General features: G+C 41.7%; 2 protein-coding genes across 2 annotated transcripts in view; both read right to left on the minus strand.

Moving 5' to 3' along the window:
* Positions 1-441: 441 nt before the first annotated feature.
* rpl23 (ribosomal protein L23) lies at positions 442-4,723 on the minus strand. The gene is made up of 5 exons (XM_079233178.1): positions 4,661-4,723; positions 3,040-3,123; positions 1,965-2,093; positions 1,742-1,855; positions 442-568 (listed from the first exon to the last, which is right to left on the minus strand). The coding sequence occupies exons 1-5, from the start codon at positions 4,671-4,673 to the stop codon at positions 486-488; spliced, it is 423 nt and encodes a 140-aa protein (XP_079089304.1). The 5' UTR covers positions 4,674-4,723; the 3' UTR covers positions 442-485.
* A 6,202-nt stretch (positions 4,724-10,925) lies between these two features.
* The window catches only part of LOC306750087 (carbonic anhydrase-related protein 10-like), a gene marked incomplete at both ends in the record, with an annotated part of 59,169 nt that continues 49,185 nt past the window's right edge, over positions 10,926-20,909 (minus strand). The window contains 4 exons of the mRNA XM_079233478.1: positions 10,926-10,948; positions 15,735-15,909; positions 17,649-17,803; positions 19,343-19,415. Of these exons, the coding sequence (XP_079089604.1) occupies positions 10,926-10,948; positions 15,735-15,909; positions 17,649-17,803; positions 19,343-19,415 (426 nt within the window). The remainder of the gene's footprint in view (positions 10,949-15,734; positions 15,910-17,648; positions 17,804-19,342; positions 19,416-20,909) is intronic.

A 20,909-nucleotide genomic window follows, 5' to 3' on the forward strand; every position in this document is an offset into this window, starting at 1 on the left:
AGGATTGTACACAAGTTATCTATAAACTGAAGGTTGTGAAATAAAGCTTTGACTCCTCTTTGGACAACGTCTATGTTATTACAGCCTCTGATGGCCTGAAGAGCATCACAGACTGTAGGGTCCAGACTGAAGCAGAACACTGACAAACCCAATAATCACAATATATATTAGCAATAAATATACATAAATATACCTCATGCTTAATTCATCAGGTTTCTGGTGACATAATCTGAAGCCATATTTCCATAGCCGAGGGGCAAATCCCCCTTAATGAATAGTGCAACACCAGTGAGAAGTGCACTTTTATATTGAAAAAACATTAGACTGTTGAAGACTAGTGACTAATAATTTCCCATCAAACTGTAGCCCACCCTCAACATGAGCCAGAAGTGTTTCTTCAACGTTTTAACGTCCAAAGGGGAATGAAAGCAGGACAGCGGCTGGATGACCAACAGTTTTTTATTGAAAACGAGCAGGAGCCCGGTTTAGGCTATGCTGCCGGCATTGGAGGCGATCCTGGGCCAGAGGTCAGCGCACTCTTTGGCCACCGGACCGGTGATGGCTGAGCCTGCAGACAGAAGAGAGGTCATTATGAGTAAAACACAGCAGCTCATCTGTACACATCAAACACTTTAAGAGCAATGTGCTCTAGTGTCTACTTCACTGAACGCATTAGATACACCTTTAGCCCACCCACACAGTATTAATAGCATTACACTGAAGTTGTCTCCTCACTGATTGAGAATAGTCGGCCAATGAGAGGCTGCCATCTCACCCACAGTGAGGAGTTCCTGTTCCCTTCATCGACAACTCACACGGCCACCGAGCAGAGCCAGCAAGTGCTTTTGGAAGGAGAGACACGACTCTACCGCTGGTACCAAACCCTGAGGGAGGCGGGACCAGAACCATGTAGATGTTCTGGGTGTGTTTTATAGATTCATTTATAGAAGCTACTGTCAGGTGTGTCATGGACAGGAAACAAGTCACAACACGTTCGTTGCACTAGTCGGTTACTCATCTCTTGTTGCTGACAGTTCCATGTTTCGACACTAAGTTTGCTTTGATAAACGTTAACTCACATATTTAAACAGACTTATAGCACATTTTGGGTTTCTGGTAGTTCTACTGCATTTCCACTTAAAATCAGATATTCTTGATTTATGGAGCCGTGCTCTCCTGCAAATACCTTAAAGCAAAGCTTTGCATTACACATTGAGGGATTCCGTCCACAAAAATGCTAGAGGGCTTTTACTTTGAAACAAAGAGGAAGTGTCTCGTTTAAAATAAAATACATGTTTAAATATCCCGCCACATCTCTGGATGACCTGCAGCCAGAAACGGCGTAAATGTGTTACTCTAAAAACTCGTCAGATCATAACAAACTCAAACAGTTTCCCATGCTGCCTCTGCATCGTCTCACCGCCATGCTCTGTGACGGACTGCAGGCTTCAGAGCAGAGAGGCTTTACCCTGTGGCGTATGAAATGTTCTAAATAAAACAAACACGTAAACATTGAGGGGATGAAACCCACTGAGAAGAACCAGCACCACTAGTTACTGTCCAACATGACAAGTCACTGTAATATCGAAAACTGAAAACAATCTAAAACACTGTGATAACCCGTCTAACTGCTCTCTTAGCTTGAGGGCAGCAGGTGAAAGGCGGCTACGCTAACGCACTGAAAGCATTTCTGTGTCCACAACCGGCTCATAGCCATCCTGTAGAGCCTGAAATAACACACCTTTCATTTCTCCTTTGTTGTTTACGATGACACCTGCGTTGTCTTCAAAGTAGAGAAACACGCCGTCTTTTCGCCGATACGACTTCCGCTGCCGTATCACCACCGCAGGATGCACTGTGGACAGAGAGGACGTTACTACAGAGACACGGGACAAGCAGCACGCATCTGACTGGAAACAGAGACTCTAGTCCAATGCTTCAGCAACAGCCTCGACAGCACTCACCCTTCTTCCTGAGTTCTGGCTTGCCCTTCTTGACGGTGGCCATGACCATGTCTCCCACTCCGGCGGCGGGCAGACGGTTCAGACGCCCCTTGATGCCCTTCACAGAGATGATGTACAGGTTCTTAGCACCTGGGGGCGGAGGGAGAACAACATGAACACGAAGACGTGGAACAAGAGAAGCTGGACCGCTGGTTTCTAAAGAGCATGCTAGTGTTCTTTTACAAACGGGGCCAGAATCCTCCATCACAACATGGTCATTTCATATACACGTCACAACATGGCATGTGCATTCAGGATTAGATAAATAAATGAAGTATATATGAAATAACCACATTGTTTTGGATACTCTTGTAGACCATCAGCTGCTCTTCGTCCCGTGAGCAACAGGAAGAGTTAAACAGCTTACAGAGCAGCACTGTTTACGGCCTGCAAGAACATGTTTATATGGACATAATGCACAAAAATATAAAACAGTAGTAAAATAAATAAGTGCATCAATGTTTGACAAATTACTAAATAGTACAGAGAATTCTCTCCTTTAATTAAGAACTTAAGCACAACATATGAGTCAGTATGTGCTTGTAAGCAATTTAGACAAGCGAATGTGTGTGAAACATCTTTTTCGACCACACGTGTCATATCGATGTATTGATTACGGCCCTTCAGGATTCTGTCTCCTCACTGATTGAGATTAGTCGGCCAGAGAGCGGCTGCCATCTCACCCACAGAGAGGAGTTACTGTTCCCTTCATCGACAACTCACACGACCACCGAGCAGAGCTAGCAAGAGCTTTTGGAAGGGAAAGCTAAAGAAATGCTGCGGCTACATACCACATGTTGAAGTGGTAACGTCTTGTTTAACTCAGCCAGAGAGCAGACTTCCTCTTGCTTTACCACCAGAAAACCAGCTCCGATTAAAACCATTGCAGCTCGACATGCTTCTGTTCTCTACGGCTGTAAGAGTCCACTAACGTGTGCAGGGAGGCTAGCACGGTATACACTTTTAGCGTGATCGTTCTACTGAATAGCGCCTGCAACAAGCAGCACATTTGCTCCAGGACCGGCGGTTACTTTACCTGTGTTGTCGGCGCAGTTGATGACCGCTCCTACTGGGAGACCCAGCGAGATGCGGAACTTGGCTCCAGATGAACCACCACGTCCTGAGAAGGAACAGATCGGTTAGTTAACAGAGCAAGGGACTGGTGGCGTCAGTCTGGTTTAACGCGTATTACTCCTGCACAGCACTTTGGGACCTTTGTGTGTGAAAAGTACAATTTAAATAAACTTACTTAAGTGTAATCTACACGTGTTATCCAGTCATAATCCCTCATATCTCATTGATACACATTTTAAATGGTGTTGCATTAGACACTGATATTTGGTCCAGGTGTTGAAGGTAAAACTGATCACACGCTGGATTAAAGCTGTAGAACTAACAAGTATTGCCACTTTAGCCGATAAAACACACACACACACAGCCATGTGGACCAGACTATGCATCAGGGTTCACACACACATTGTGATCAATGATTCGATGACTTTAAACCAAATGTCCATGACCAAACATTTAGTGAAATCTCAGTGTAAACAGTAAAAAGTGAGAAAATGTAGTATTTAAATTAACAATGCGTATGAGAGCGTATGCCTGCTTATATTCTGAGCATCTTTCTTTTAAGAGCATATTAATTATTTCAAACTCGGCATAAAGAAACGACATGAACACATGAATATAACACATTTACATGACTTTTACAGGTTTTCCATGACCGTATGAACTGCATTAGACACGTGACATTCTGGTCAGATGTTGCAGGTAAAACTGATCTCATGTTGGTTAAAGCTGCAGAACTAACAACTTAGCGGATACCACTGGAGCCATGAAGACCAGCCCACATGAGGTTACACAGACATGCCGCCTGCAGGCCACGCTGCGTGTTAGCGGTCACGTTACGGTGCTAACGGTTCACTAGTCACGGAGAAAGCACGAGCTGGTGGACACTCTGGCCGGTTCACAGGTGTCTTCTAGAGGCTAAAAGGTCCGGTTTGACCACGACTCACTTCGGTAACGTGACATGGCTGCCGTGAGGCTGGACGTTACTGGCACAGCCTCACGGCAGCTACGTCCGGTAGCTTCAGAGAAACGTGACACATGTACGGCACGAGCTTCACGTGTACATTAGGTCTGTAATCTTTAACAAGTAAAGCTGTTGAGTTTTACAGCAAACAGGGCATTCACAGTCTGCCATAGGTTAGCTTTAGCATCATGGATACGCGGTGCTAACAGCGCATTCACACTCTGCCGTAGGTTAGCTTTAGCATCATGGCTACGCGGTGCTAACAGAGACATTTAGCTTCAGCTAACGGGACACCTCACGAGACCGTGTCCAGCACGAGTGTCACTTCACGTGCGAGTGGCACATGAGGTGTTTAACAAGTAAAGCCGTCTGAGGTTTACGGCTAACAGCGCACTCACAGACCGCCCGTAGGTTAGCTTTAGCATCATGCTAGCAGAGACATCTAGCTACAGCAGAGCAAAAATGCTATCGTCCATAAATCGGAGACGGTTTGCACTAAAACGTAAACTAATCCCGTGGAAGAGTTCTCCTAAACACGCCATCACACTCTGCAGCAGCGCGAGCGCCGCCGCGGAGCAGAACACAGCGGATGAACGTGGATTTCTCACGGCGGGTTTCGTACCTCTCTTAGACATGGCTGCAGTAGGGAAAGAGGAAGACGCAGAGAGGGATTGTGGGATATAAAGTTGAGCGGAACTCCATCCGGGTCACACGCGGAGGCGAGAGTTTCTTCTTCTTCGTCGGTGGAATTGGCGGCAGACTAGACTGCACTCCAGAGTTCATGTGTAGACAGGTTGTGTTTTTGGGGGCACGTGACATTAAAATAACGTAAATAAAGATTAGCATCCATTCAAACATCCTTTGAACATAGTTGTTAATAAATATTCAATGAAATATAAGTGTGTTATATATATATATATATATATATATATATATATATATATATATATATATATATATATTATATAAATGTCCATTAACTGAATTATATATATTTATATTACAGCATCTTTGAGTATTTAGAAAAGCGCTATATGAAATTAAATTAATATTATTATTTTTAATTATAATTATAATGAAATAATAATTAATAAATAATTTTAAAATGAATTTAAAATTAAATTGATGTATACATGTATATATATGTATGTATATCCATATATATATATATATATATATATATATATATATATATATATATATACATATATATATATATATGTATAAATATATATATATATATATATATGGATATACATACATATATAAATATAATATAAATAATATATATACATTATTTATATATTTATAAATAATATATAAATAATAATTTATATATATTAATAATATATATATATATATTCATTTAAAATTAAAATTATATTTTTTAATATATGTATATAAATATATATATATATATATATATATATATATATATATATATATATATATATATATATATATATATATATATATATATATATATAACAAAGATAATATCTCTCTGGAGTCTTTGTGCTTTCTCCCCTCACAAGTACCATGGTTTATAGTGTATCTGGACCCTGGCCCGCCTTCTGGCCCCGCTGACACCTCACTGCTTGGGTCTGCATTCATGTTTTCAGACAAGCAGCAGAGAAAGTACCACTGGGTTTAATTTCTCTTCCATGTTCTGTTTGCCTTCACACTACTTTTGTTTCATCAGATGGACAGTATGAGTCAGAAGGAAACAATCAGAGAGATCCAGGGGATGAAAGGCACATGATGATATACACACACACACACACACACACACACACACGCACGCACGCACGCACGCACACACACACACACACACACACACACACACACACACACACACACTCACAGACTCACAGACTCCTCTTGGCAGTTTCAGCTCTGAATCCAGATGCAGATGAATATTTAATGAGGAAAGCCTGGTGAGCTGCTCTGAGTCTGCATCAGAGGATCTAGGTCAGACAGTGGAGCGTTCAGGCTGACAGACATCTTTGTTGCTCCATTCTTTTCTTCTGGGAATACAGGGATGAAAAATTAAACTACTGTCAGTAATTTCCCTCGTGCTCATTCCCTTTATCGGGCTGGAACATAAGCCACCCGTCCTGTGGACACCCGCTGCCTCCAGGCCACTTGCTCTGTGAGGAGAACGTTTGAAGGGTTTTGACTTGCAACTTTGCATATTAAAATAAACATAAAAATGTTTCCCGGTACAATCTTTTTCTGTAAATCTAATCAGAAGATTTCGAAAACTTTAAAATAATGTTTCATTAATGATTTTTATTCACACATTTAAAGAAACCTATACGAGAATCAAAAGGAGCTTTCAAAAGATAATAACTTTAATTAAAGTTGCAGGTGTGAATGAATTGGCCTTTGCACATTCGCTGTCTGGATGCTGGTCGAGGTTTACAAGACTGTCGGACACACATGTACGGGTTCCACTTCATTTCCTGCATGTCTGGAACTTAAGTATTACAGATTGTGTAGCGCTCCCTGTGACCACCGTATGGCGCCAAGGGACACATTGTGTTGCATTATATGAAGTGTAGACCAAACTATATTTATTTCATGTAAAATCAAACAATGTTTGCCACACAAGGCCTCCTTCCTGATGCCAGCAGGTGGCGCAGTTACTGTAACTCAATATCTAGATGTCCTTTTTCAAACTCAAGGCCCACGGGCCGAATCCGGCCTGCCACGTCATTTATGTGGTCCTGCGTTCTCTCCCTCTGCTCTTCTCCCTGGACACCAACAGCTGCACCTCCAGTCACCAGTCTGGATTCAAGGCCTCAACAGAGACCAGAACAACCTTCTGGACCCTCACCAGTCTGGATTCAAGGCCTCAACAGAGACGGCCCTGCTTGCTCTCTGAGCAGCTCCACACTGTGGAGCAGCATCTCTCTCCTGTCCTTATCCTTCTAGACCATGGGTATTCAACTAAAATTCAGCGGGGTCCAGTTCAAGAGAGTTTCCTCATAAAGGTCCAGAACATCATAATAATGTGAAATGTGTGCTTTATGATTCATTCCCATATGTATTGAAGTAGCCAACAGTTGTATTAACGTATGTATTTAGTCAAATTAAATAAAGTTAAATTAATTAACATCTAAACAATATGTATTATTACAGATTTTGAATTTAACTGGAATAATTATAAATATAGTCTAATAATACATACATTATCTTATTTCAAATAAAATAAAGACCTGATTTAAAACAGAAAGTTTTTGAAAAATTAAATGAATAAATTAAATGAATTATTTTAGAAAAATTAATTTAATAATTGTCATGCGTGTCGCAAAAGTTAAATGCGTCAGTGTTGGGATCGGCTAATTTGAAGTGCCTCATCACCCAAATCAATCAGATTATATCTAGTTAAATGTGCCTGCTGGCAGTAGTATACAAATTAATATTTGTCCACATTTATCATTTTGGAACGCCTAGTGAAATAACTTCTCTGACTCAAAAACCTTTGTGATTATTGTTGTTCTGAGTTTGTACTCATTGAATTCACTTATTGTAAGTCGCTTTGGATAAAAGCGTCAGCTAAATGAAATGTAATGAACATCGGCTTCATCACCAAGAAGATACACATTGATAACGTGGGTTATATGAATAATAGTACATTACTTGTTATGTACAGCTCCACACGGTGTAAGAACTCTGTCCTGCAGTGTAACAGACAGTCAAATCCCTTAAGTATTGTTTTGATTAGATGGGAATAGATGGTCAAGAATATGTCATCACGATCAAACATTTAAACCATCAATACACAACACATTAGTATTGATGTGTCAACAAGTTTTAATTTGACCCAAAACACTTGTACTTAAAATGGAAGAAGACAGCAATCAGCATGACGTTTGAATTTACATTTTTCTTTTTGCACTCATTACAGTTCCATCTATTTTGTACAGTTATGTTTTGAAAATGAAACAGAAAGACATAGCTTTGATCCCTGCTTGACAAACAACATCACAGCAAACTAACAACAGCTAATGTTGCGTTGCTGTTGATTCACAATGCCCTTCAATAATGCGCACACTGTAGGTCGTCCATTACCTGCTTTCAAGTGTCACTTCAACATTTGACATGCTCACTGTGGACTAGGGTCTTCATGGCCACTCAGTTTCATGGCATTGAGATCTGACCAAGGAGTTGGGCAACATTCAGATTGTGTCTACTACCTGAATGGATCCAATCGGACTGTCCATCAGCTCTGATCATCTGCTTCTGGTAGGTGTCTACTACCTGAATGGATCAGGTAGTAGACACCTACCAGAAGCAGATGATCAGCTCTGATCATCTGGTTCTTTCCCCCTGAAGACCGTTTCTGTGAAGTAAGTCTGTTAGTAAAAGGTACCTTGTAGAGTTTCTGACCACTGGTGGCACGACAGATAATGTTTTCTATCGATCACTTGTGTGTCTGCGTGAGTGAGTTACTGTGCAACTCTGTGCTGTCCACGGCTAATCTCGCATTCTGCTGCAGCAACTGCATATTATTTTGGGTGGCCAGTTCTAACTGCATGCACAAAGACCTCTTGTGACTCACACTGGATCAAAGCACCTTTCATTGAGTGATCAACTGCTATTGATTGCCTGCGTCGATGCAGACACACCTGGCTGAGATCTGCACTCCACTGAGGGTACCTTTCTAGTCATGGGAGAGTCTTATTACGAGCATGTTCAAGATGATCAGGCAATACACATTTCTGCCAATGGTTTCATACTATTCCACTGGTGGTGGCAACATTTCCCAGAAAATCAATTTTGCAAATGATTTAAGAGGTAGTAAAGTCACTCAACATGTGTTAACCCTTAAGTATACAGTGAATTCAGAAAGAATGGAATGTAACTGCTGCCTGCCGCGTCTCAAGGTTCAATTCACAAACAGGTTTTGTAGTGGAGCGAAATCTACCTTTTGTAGCTTCTGATTGCAATGATCCATGTGTCAATATAAATACTGTATTTGAGCACAGAACACAGTAGATAAAGATAAATGACATTCCTCAGTCTGCGAGCTCCGGGCCCTGACCGATGAGGTGCAGAGGCCTCTGAGAACTTCAGGCAAGGACTTTAATTTAATATCCCAGTCAGTGGTGTAATCATTTCTCTGTAACTGTATCTGGCCATCACATGCTGATCTTTGTGAATTGTAATGTTTTTGTAATGAGGCTCATTTCCATATAAAGGAGACAATTTTGCATCAAATAATGCTTTGAGAAGTACACAGCTTCTTTTTGTTTATTTGTGCAGGTTTAGCAGGAGCTGAGTGATCCTTTTGTGTGTTTTGGTGAGACTTATTACATATTCTTTGTTTGTGTCCAAGACCATTTCACAGGGTAACTTCAATATTTCAATGATTATTTCATCCCTACTTTTTAAGTGCATGACTGATTTTGGCATAATTTGAAGGCGTTTCCTGACTCATGGTAATGTTTGTGGTTATGATTATGTGATTTTCTTTCAGCATTAGAAGTTTAACTCATCAACAAGACATGAAGTTATGCATTAGCATTTGAAATTATACCTGCAAATTGCACCATAGCTAACTTGAACATCAATTCCACCTGGCTTTATTCTGGTTAAAACATTTCATGACTAATTTACATAACTTTAAGCCCCACCCCCTTAGTTACTGTTGCTATGCCCGCCAAGCTTTCTGTTGTTACACGGCACATTCAGAGGATAATCTGTAACTACATGAAATTATTGAATTAGTTATTGACCTGCCCCTTGACTTTGGAAATGGCACTTAGCTACCTCTAGGTGGAAAGTTAAGATACTTAGCTGGGCATGCTAACAACTGCAGTTTGTAGCCGACAGACACACTGTAATCCTTTTCTTACATCTATTGTTCTCTCCTGTTTTAGTCAGACACCGTCCTCCAAACTTTGAGTGTTTCCTACTACAGCTCCATGTACAGTACTTCAACATGTCACAACATGACACATGTAGAGCTTGACGGCCGACTCGTTGTGGTTAAGCTATGATTGAATGTCAAGGGGAGGAGTTTAGCTGATGGTCAATTTGATCATGATAGAATTAGGCCTTTAGTGTGAACAATTCTAATTGGAGATTTTCAGTGAGTCCATTCGCTTGCAGAGTGGAGGCCAACCCTTTATGTTACTTATGAAAAGCAGGGACCTGAGCAGATGACAAGTGGGCTATTGTACAAAAAAGAAAACAGCAAAAACAAAAGAAAAACAAATAACTCCATGAGTGCCAGAGTTGCAGTCTCTCCCTCTGTTCCTCTCCCTTCAACTCTTGAACCTAGAATTCACACATATCACATTCATTGCCTTCCTTACTTACCGTTAGAACCAACAGACGTTATATCCCTCATCAAACCACAGCTGAGTCTGTCTTCCTTGCCGGAGGTTCAGACCATTCATGGAAATGTAATAATTCCTTCAGTCAATGGATGATCATTTTCTGAATTTACTTGACTAGCTGGCAAACATAGCACACTGTAGTCTTTAAACAACATCCCCCCCTATGAAAACCAGCCAAAGAAAAGGACTGAGAGTATTTACATCTCCAGTCTCAGTGAGTTAAGACAACACATATAAACAGATCCGATTACTTGTGGTTTATTTCACACTTTGGACTCAAAATCCGGTCTGTGCCCTCACTGTGCTGGCCAAAGAGTGGTGATCTCCTGTAGATGGGTAGTAGGCCAGAACAGAAGATTGTTTTAAGTCTGTTCAGTTGAGATTAGCTGAGATCAGTTTAGTCAGGCTGCTTTTAGTACAGCCTCCCATTCAGCTCAAGTCAAACAGCAGGCCCGGCTCGGTTTGGCAGTAGGAAATAGACTTGAAGGATTTTTGCCCCTCCTCTCGTGGTGCTGAAGCTCGACACCTTTTTATCTTTTACTTGAGAAGCCACTGATTTACTAAGGAAGAAAAGAGAAGAGAAGGACATGAGGTAGTACTAGGACTGAAAGTAAGAAAGCAATGCAAGAAACAGAATGTGTGCATGAGTTCAGATAATTAGAGACAAAAAAACTCTTTCCGAACTCCAAACACATTTTAATGTTTGCTGTTGGCGGCCACTATATTCCCACAAATGGAACATTTGCTTCTAGGGGTGTTTTAGGGACAGTCTAGCGCATACCGTCTACACATAGATCCTAAATTTGGAGGAAAACAACAGCAACAGAGGATGGATCCCTCTTTCAGGATAGATAGACATGCCAATTCAATTCAATTAACGCAATATAACAGATGACTCCTGTGCTAACTTTACTCCCTCCCAGATCGATCAGTTCGTCGATGGTGCTACTGGCTCACTGAGAGTGACTGTGGACTCGATAGTCCCTCTAAAAAAGAGGATCATTAAGCAAAGGAGGCTCGCTCCATGGTATAACCCTCAGACCCGTATATTGAAGCAAGCATCACGGAAGCTTGAGGGCATATGGCTGTGGTGGCGTGCTTAGGCTCAGCTGCAGAGGGGGAGGAGAGGAGCGGTTCAGGGAACTGGTGCCGGAAATGAGGCCTAAATGGCCTCAGCTGAAACTGATGAGGGGTTTGTGTCTTTGGCGCTATATGAAGCTCAGTAGGGATGGAGCGGAGGGTTAGGAGAGAGCAGAGGCACAGTCTGCAGCATATGCATGTGACAATAAAAACAGTTACAAATGTGATCTCAAGTGTGCTCGTGTCATTGGTGCTGGGGGAAACCCGGTAAAGTAGCAGGAGCGTGTTAGAGTGGTGTCCAATGTGGGGCCCCCCTTGAAAGAGCACCAATGACGGACAGCGAGCAACACCCAGGTATCAAAGAGCAAAAACTGAAAAAATTGATATCCGCAATCTATGCATAGAACACTTTATTAGGGCCCGAGCACTGACGTAGTCAGAGTCGAGGACCTATTGAAATGCTAAGTATTATTATTATTATTATTAGGGCCCGAGCACTGACGTAGTCAGAGTCGAGGACCTATTGAAATGCTAATGTTTATTTATTATTAGGGCCCGAGCACTGACGTAGTCAGAGTCGAGGACCTATTGAAATGCTAATGTTTATTAGGGCCCGAGCACTGACGTAGTCAGAGTCGAGGACCTATTGAAATGCTAATGTTTATTTATTAGGGCCCGAGCACTGACGTAGTCAGAGTCGAGGACCGATTGAAATGCTAAGTATTATTATTAGGGCCCGAGCACTAATGTAGTCAGAGTCGAGGACCTATTGAAATGCTAATGTTTATTAGGGCCCGAGCACTGACGTAGTCAGAGTCGAGGACCTATTGAAATGCTAATGTTTATTTATAAGGGCCCGAGCACTGACGTAGTCAGAGTCGAGGACCGATTGAAATGCTAAGTATTATTATTAGGGCCCGAGCACTGACGTAGTCAGAGTCGAGGACCTATTGAAATGCTAAGTATTATTATTAGGGCCCGAGCACTGACGTAGTCAGAGTCGAGGACCTATTGAAATGCTAATGTTTATTTATTAGGGCCCGAGCACTGATGTAGTCAGAGTCGAGGACCTATTGTTATTCGAATGTTTGTTTATTATTGTCGACCTATGCGCAGGGAAAAGAGGTGCTTCATTTTTAATCCTAGTCATAGTGCCACCTAAAGGCAACAGGAAGTTACATGTTTTCTACTTGTACTCCGTGCTCCTCACAGATTATTTAGATCCCTCTCAAAATGCGTCGGAACAGACTTAAGACATTGATAATGCATCACCTTGAAGATTGTAAGGATCCGTTGAACGGCGTCGCGTGGGAGCATCGCGGAAGTTTGATCCTTCGCCATGACCGAATAAACTGATGTAACTCAACTCCACATGATAAGATCCTTTCCAGATTTCACATGTTTGATCAGCCTCCAGGCCTGAAGACATGTGCAGTCTAATTTTTAATTAGAGTCATAGCGCCACCTAATGGCAACAGGAAGTAAATATTTCTATACTTTGGCTTGCTTCTCTTAGTAGGTCAGTCAGATCGACATCAAATTACTTCTATACAAACATAAGATTTTTATGACGCCAGCCCCCAAAGATTTTGATGTTTCGTGAAACGCTGTTGCCGTGGCGACCCATCCTTCGCGGTCAACAACAAAGTCACTAATGAGGGACAAGGCATGCTCGACACGTAACTAAACTTGGCAAACACAATTAAAGGCAAAGATGTAGTTACCTGATGTGATTTGAATGACTCAAAATAGCACTTTGGCTCGATAGCGCCCCCTACAAATATTCAATTAAGCAGCCCCAGTGCTACAGTTGACCTACATGTATGAAACTTGCTAGGAATATGTAACACATGTAAACTTAGAAATAACTCTCTTGGGGCCATGCTCTAAACCGTACAGAAAGTCAAATAGCGCCCTCTAAAAAACATGTTTTTTTTTGACAACCTGTGAGTTGTGAAAGCCCACAGTTTTTGCCCCCTATCACCAATTGACCTGAAATTTGGCACACATGTCCGGTTGTGTCTGCTCTACAAAAAAGTACCGGTCGCACTAAAGTCCGCCGACTTAGAATTTCCACCTTTTTGAATTTTGATAAAAACATTTTTTTCCTCAAATCTTTCTATACGCTGGCTTCGATTTTTAAGAAATTCTCTGTGGCTAATTAAAGGTTCAATTTCATCACAATATATCAAAAGCTTGTTTGTATCTCTTTGTGTTCAAAAGAAAAGGACCCATTAACTTCTTAGGGGTAAATTCAACTAAATTCAACAAAGCAGCCCTCGCAGTACGTTCAACATAGATATACAATATTTGATAGGCGTATGTACCACATATACACTTAAAAATAACTCTCTTGGGACCATGCTCTAAACCGTACCAGAAGTCGGCCAATTTCGTTTTCGTCCTTCATTTCTAGTTCAAATTGCCATAGTTTCCCAGTAGGTGGAGCTCTGACTATGAGTTAATATTGGCATGCAGAAGTCTTCGAGCCATGCCTCTCATAAAGCATGTTAACTTTGGAACAGTTTTGACAAAGTACAGTTGAGTTACAACAGCTTGCTTTTCCCCCCTTTTCTTCTTCTTCGTGAGCCTCTGTGCTTCCTCGCCTCAAGTTTCCATGGATTGTGGCTGTGCCTAGAGCCAGTCCTGCCTTCTGCAATGGCGGCCCTGCTGATGCCCGTCCTCTCTACCTCTTTCTGCTTCATGGATCGTGGACCATGCCTACTACTCATGATATTAATACTTTCTGTCATATTCATGTAACGTGCTGGAACTCCGTTAAGTTATTCATTCTGGTCACATGACATCTTTTGCTTCTGTCCATCTGGGAAGAGGGATCCTCCTCTGTCGCTCTCCCTCAGGTTTCTTCCCTTTGTTCACTGTGAAAGGGTTTTTACTATCTTTATTTAGGGGAGTTTTTCCTGATCCCATGTGATGAGGTCCCTGGACAGGGATCTTATGTGTACAGATTGTAAAGGCCTTCGAGGCAAATTTGTATTTGTCATGTTGGGCTTCTTAAATGAACTGACTTTAATTTAATTGTATGATCAAGAACCATATGAAATAGTCACCACACCACTTCCACGGCGTTCCATGAAACATCAAGCTTTTCATCACTTTTAATACATATTTGTATCTGTATATACATTTATATACATATTTACAAATATATATACATATTTACAGCAAACACCGGCACCCTGCCCAACCCACAGGGGGTCCCTCAAACGCCAGGGCAGGGGTGTTGGGGATGCGGGCAGCCTGGAGTGTCAATTGATAAATCAAGTGGCCATTCCAAGGGCGCCTTTGCGTCCTCTGCCATTGATGGAGGTGCCGTTCGAGCGAATAGCCATGGACCTCATCGGGCCATTTCACCGGAGTGCACACGGATATCGCTTTGTGTTAGTCCTGGTGGATTACGCAACACAATATCCGGAGGCAGTGCCGTTGTGCAACATTTCTGAAAAGAGTGTCGCGCAGGCTCTGTTTCAAGTCATCATCCGAGTCGGAATCCTGAAAGAGATTCTAACTGACCAGGGCACCTCGTTCATGTCAAGAACACTGAGAGAACTTTACGGGTTGCTGGGCATTAAATCTATTTGGACCAGTGTTTACCACCCACAGACCGACGGTCTGGTGGAGCGTCCACCTCATCATGCACCAGATTGAGACGTGTCGGTGCGGTTACGACCCTACAGGTTACTCGAACACAAAAGAAAAGTGGTTCAGAAGGAATTGGCTGCAATGCTGGTGATGGGGGTAATAGAAGAGTCCAACAGGTAGGGTATCTGGGGTACCACTTGGGCGGCGGGCATGTGCACCCTCAGGTGGACAAGACCGCTGCTATTGCAGCCTGCCCGTGGCCCAAGACTAAAAAAGAGGTGAGGCAGTTTCTGGGGCTGGCGGGTTATTACAGGCACTTCATCCCGAACTTCACTGACCTGACCAGCCCCTTGACTGACCTGAAAGGTGCCTCAGATCCGGTCCAGTGGACAGAGCGGTGCCAGTTGGCATTTGAGGAGGTAAAACAGGCTCTCTGTGGGGAGCCACTCCTTCACACCCCTTTGGCAAAACTGACTTTAAAATATCTCCAGTCTTGGCAGAGGCATGTAACAACTGCCATAATTAGCTTAGGAGGGATGGAAAGTGTAAAAAACAAAACATAATTGGCATTAATTGGCACTTGGCATTCATTTCCTTTCATGATTTAATATTTTTTTTAATGCAGAAAAATATGGCTACCTCCCCCTCCCCTCCTTCATATACCTCTGTACTGCGGGCGGAGGGCGCGGTTGTTGGGACAGTCCCTGCCCGGCTTATGGAAGTTGATATTGGTTCGGATGCAGCGCTGCAACAGAGGCTGCGGGGGCCGGGTGTTGTCGCTCATACTCAGGAAGATCTTGTAGGGCTCGTTCTGGCTGAGGAGGCGCAGGGAGTGCATCTGTGGGAGGACAACGACACGCTAGAGCTGGTTTGAGTCACACAGTTCGGTTCAGCTGAGTTTGTTTCCCCACAACCACCAGAACATATTTGTATTTATCTATTTGGCCCAATAAAAGTTGGAAAGTCTCGAAATTAAGTTTAAGATTAAATTAAGTTATTCAAGTCCGTCAAGTCCAGTCAGTCGACTGCAGCAGCAGAAGTTTTGCATACGCTCAAGCTGGTTGGCTGAAAAAGGACGATACATGTCACAATTTAGGACGTTGTAGGAAGTGAGAAGAAATCTGTGAATGCTTTTCCATCCTTTGAATCATTCTTCATACACCCATGTTAAGAAATAAAAAGCCTCTGTTAAAAGGCAGCTGTAAAATCGGCGGAGTTCCCCTTTTAACAAAAGAAAACCTGTATGTGTCACTACCGTTGAAGTCGAAGGAGGGATGAGAGAGGAGAGAAGAGAGAGGGATGAGAGATAGACAGTAAAAGGGAGGAAGCGTAGAGTCCAAAAATGTTTGAGGGTGGAGCAAATATAATGACGAAAAGGCTGATATAATAGAGATGTAAAAGACGGGTAGGAGAGAAAGAGGGAAGGAAAAAGAGAGCGATTACAGAGTGTTGAGGTCAAAGGATGGTTGAGAGCAGGAGTAAATACAACTAGAAGATTTATCAAAAACAACCTTTCAAACTACTGTATTTGACAGAAAACCTTGACTCGAAAATAACACAATCAGGCGAAGCACAAGACGTGTAATTCAATGTTTGTGGGGTTTAGAAATGAGAGTGTAATGGCAGTTCAGAAAGTGCTGACGTTTGCTTCATGGGAGAACATTTAACATGGTAATGCTATTGAAGGAGCGAGGTGGACGTCCTCTCACAATCAAGCGGATTCAAACAAATGTGTGAATCTGTGGATTAAATCGACCCAAGTTTACGACAAAAGACACGATTTCCCACGTTTTATATGTATAAATTATGCCTGAAGAGTAAAAATTGTGGAGTGAATGACAAAATACAAATATTTTTTTCGCAAGAGTCTGAAGCTCCTCCATGCTCTAGCGATGACATCGCCACTCTAACCTGCACCATACACACCCATTGTAAACTCTTAAAAGGTCTGAACATTTTCCTAAACTTGAACAATGATTACATGAAAACTATGCTAGCTATCAAAAATGCCCAATTGGGCAAATAAACTCTCTTCACGCTAAAACCCCATTCAATTTCTTGCTGTTTCTCAGGAAAACGGCCGGTCGAATCTCTTAAAAAAGTCATAGCATACGATCTTGATGCAAGCCGCACGTGTTTATGTATTTTGACGCCGCGGGAGGAGATACTCGGCAAAGTTTTGTGGGACTATGCCCGCAGGAGTACATGCAGTGTGCTTGCATCATCACACCGAATTAGAATACACGCAGATGATGCATTGGTGAATGCAGGTGGATTGTAATGTGCACTTTGACAGTGAGCTTCCTGATCGGAAGAGCTGGGGTTTGCATCTGAAACATGCAGCTGCTCTTCACATGAAAGGCTTCTGGACAGAACAGAGAACATCACTGTTACAACTCGCTTTTTAAAAAATCTAAACCAAATTAGGAGAAAGTAGATGCTTTACAGATTATGATGTTGTAATTTGCATATCAAATCTGTTTGCACCCTATGTCGGCAGTTAAAAATGATCAACAGAAAAAACGATCAACAGTGTGCGTGTTGCATGCCACATTTACTTTTCCTCCACTCGCGTACCTGCATCTGTGTAACATAGACAGGCTTGTTGATGATTATCCACGTGGTAGTCTCGTAGCAGGGGGGGATGGTGATAGAGCCCTCGTAGGTGATGTAACGCGTGGTGTCAGGGTAAAGGTCGGCTATGTTCAGGCCCATTAATAAGAACGCATCATCTAGACAGAGAAGGCAAGAGAGAGAGAAGAGTCTTAAGGTGATACGTTAATCTGCTGGATTCATTAGTGTCACATTATGGGGACTGACCTACCATTCATGGACAAACTGTAGCCTGTACCGTTCATTGTTAAGGTTAAGACCTGCTTCTGGCTTCAGGTTTGTATATACTGCAATTGATATAAGTAAATGTAATGTCCTCTTATGTGAAATTCTTTCTCCCCATTAACAGGGAGGATGGCGACGTACGCTAGTCACTCGGTTGGTCCACCACTTTCACCCGCACTGAAATATTTCACCAAATATTATGGATTTATTGCCAGGACATTTTGTAAAGACATTCATGGTCCCCAGATGATGAACCCTAATGACTTTAGTGATCCCCGACTTGTATTCTAGCTGTGAGGTTGACATTTGTATAAATCTCTGCAACTCTTGGCTTGATTGCTTCGACATCTGGTTTGGGCATTCATAAGGAATTCATTGCAATTTTGCTATCCCATTTTGACCAGCGAAACCAATGGCATTCCAATCAGACTCTCCTGTCCTGTGTTTAACACTAATTATGTTAGCATGCTAAGAAACTAAAAGTGCCAGCATTCTAACATGCTAACGTTAGCATTTAGCATAAATCACTGCTGATTGCATGGCTGTAGACTCTTCGGGCTCTGTTGGTGCAGTGCTTGGATCCGACTGGGAGAAACACTTTCACTGGTGGTATGTTGGTGCCCAGCCCACAGTGCATGGTGCACAGGTGTGAGGAGCAAGACACATGTTGATTTGACGTGTTACAGAGCAGAGTCACAGAGTCTGTGCACCCCACCACTTTGCTAGCCCTGGCCCAATTTATATAGGGCCCTACTGGGTTACAGTGCAGGGTTATTTCTTGTAGCATATTTCATAATTAAAACCTAATTAACATGAAATGTCACAATTATCAATAACTTAATCATAAACCCCACAGCTTCACAAAATTGAAGACGAGTGATGGCCCTGTTCTTTAGCTATGGAGGATGTCCCACCCCGAATCCATGTCCCCAGAGGCCTCAGCCAGACGTTCCCAGTTCAACCTCACTGCACGTCTTGGTTGACCAAGTCTGTCCGGCAGCCTCCCCACCATCTGATCCGACTCACCACCAGCTGGTAGTCATTTGACAACTCTGCTTCTCTCTTCACCCGAGTCTCCTAGACATTTGAGTTGAAGCCTTCAGTCTTCTGTTACAAAATACACGTAGAGGCCGCAGTGTGTGAATGATGAGCAGGTGGGACCTGGATGGTAGCAACTCCCATCAGTGTATGAATGGGTGAATGGTGACAAGTAGTGTTAAAGGGCTTTGAGTGGTCGGAAGAATAGAAAAGAGATGTACAAGTACAGTATATCTATGCCGGTCACACCAAAAAAATACTTTTTAGCAGATTCAAAGATTTTACTTAAGATATACAAGATAGATACAGCCCTGTAGATTTACAAAGAATGAGCTTGTCTAGGCACAGAACACAGGTGGGAACTGTGTGAGAGGTAGAGAGACGTTGTGTCTTACGTTTGTAGTTGATTCTGGTGATGGTGTCTCTATTGAGCATGCGGTTGAGGAAGGCGTTGGAATTTTCAGAGAGCTGAGAGATGACAAAGAGGAGATTATGAAAAAAAGCACACTGCAGTAAAACACATGTAGGAAGTGGCTGAAGGACTGAAACAGTAATCTATTTTCTTTCTTGTATTAGTATAACTACACTGAAATAAATGTGGAGTGCCATTTACTTAAAAAAAGCTAGGTAACGATTTCCACATATAAATTCTGAGTACCGTTTACTCTGGAAATGATCAAGTTAAGCTTACTTAGTAGTAAGAATTGTCTTTTATACAAAATGTTCAAATACATTTTACTTGCAAATTTTCTTCCTTTCAATAGTATTTTTTACTCAGGCTACCTTTGCATCTAATTACAAAACCCCTGTAAATATAATTTGATATTTCATGGTTATAACTACCTTTTCTTAACTGTTTCTATTGAAACATATTAAATAATATTTACATAATAAGTCATCCATCTACCACTACTCTACACCACTATTCAAATATACATGTATTGCATTTATTAATCAGTAAAGCTTCCACAAAACATGAAACAGCTGCTTTTAAACTACAGCAGCTTTATTTGTCAACACTTGGAAAGAGGTTTACAGACAGGCACCAATACAACTTATATAGTCTGGAGCAGGGGCGTTTCTATGATTCTGGGAAAGGTGGCTTAGCCCCTGGAGATCTGGTATGTGGGTGCGCACAATTCTTTTGGGGGCCCATTTGGGGCCGTGGATGTCCATTGTTTCAGACAGTTCATAGATGGTTCAATCAGAAGGAGTGATTTTGTTCTGTAGTTTTGCATTCATTCAATATATGATAAGAGAAGAGACACAATGTCAGGGTCATAGTGAACACAAATATGAACTTTTCTCAAATAACGAGAGAAATACTTTTCCTGCTTGTAAAGGAAAGACGGATAAACTATCTTTCATATACATGTCAACTTTTGAGTTATTCACTTGTTTTATTTTGAGCAGAAGGGAATAATATTATGATCAACATTTACATCTATTTTGTTATCTGTGTAGTTTTTACAAACCAGTGATATGTTATGCTCATTTGGACACTATCACTGAGATAAAGATGAACTAGTTCAGTGTCTAATATAACATTTAATAGAAGAAAAAAACATGAATAACAAAAATAACACATTCACTATAATCAAGATGAATTCCTTGGTATAGTTTACTATGAGATAAACTTCTTGGTATAGTTTACTATGAGATAAACTCCTTGGTGTAGTTTACCATGAGATAAACTCCTTGGTATAGTTTACTATGAGATAAACTCCTTGGTGTAGTTTACTATGAGATAAACTCCTTGGTATAGTTTACTTGTAGATAAACTCCTTGGTATAGTTTACTATGAGATAAACTCCTTGGTGTAGTTCACTTGTAGATGAACTCCTTGGTATAGTTTACTTGTAGATAAACTCCTTGGTATAGTCTACTATGAGATACACTCATTGGTGTAGTTTACTATGAGATAAACTCCTTGGTATAGTTTACTATGAGATAAACTCCTTG

The sequence above is a fragment of the Taurulus bubalis genome (genome assembly GCF_910589615.1).
Source record: "Taurulus bubalis genome assembly, chromosome: 17".
Taxonomy (NCBI): domain Eukaryota; kingdom Metazoa; phylum Chordata; class Actinopteri; order Perciformes; family Cottidae; genus Taurulus; species Taurulus bubalis.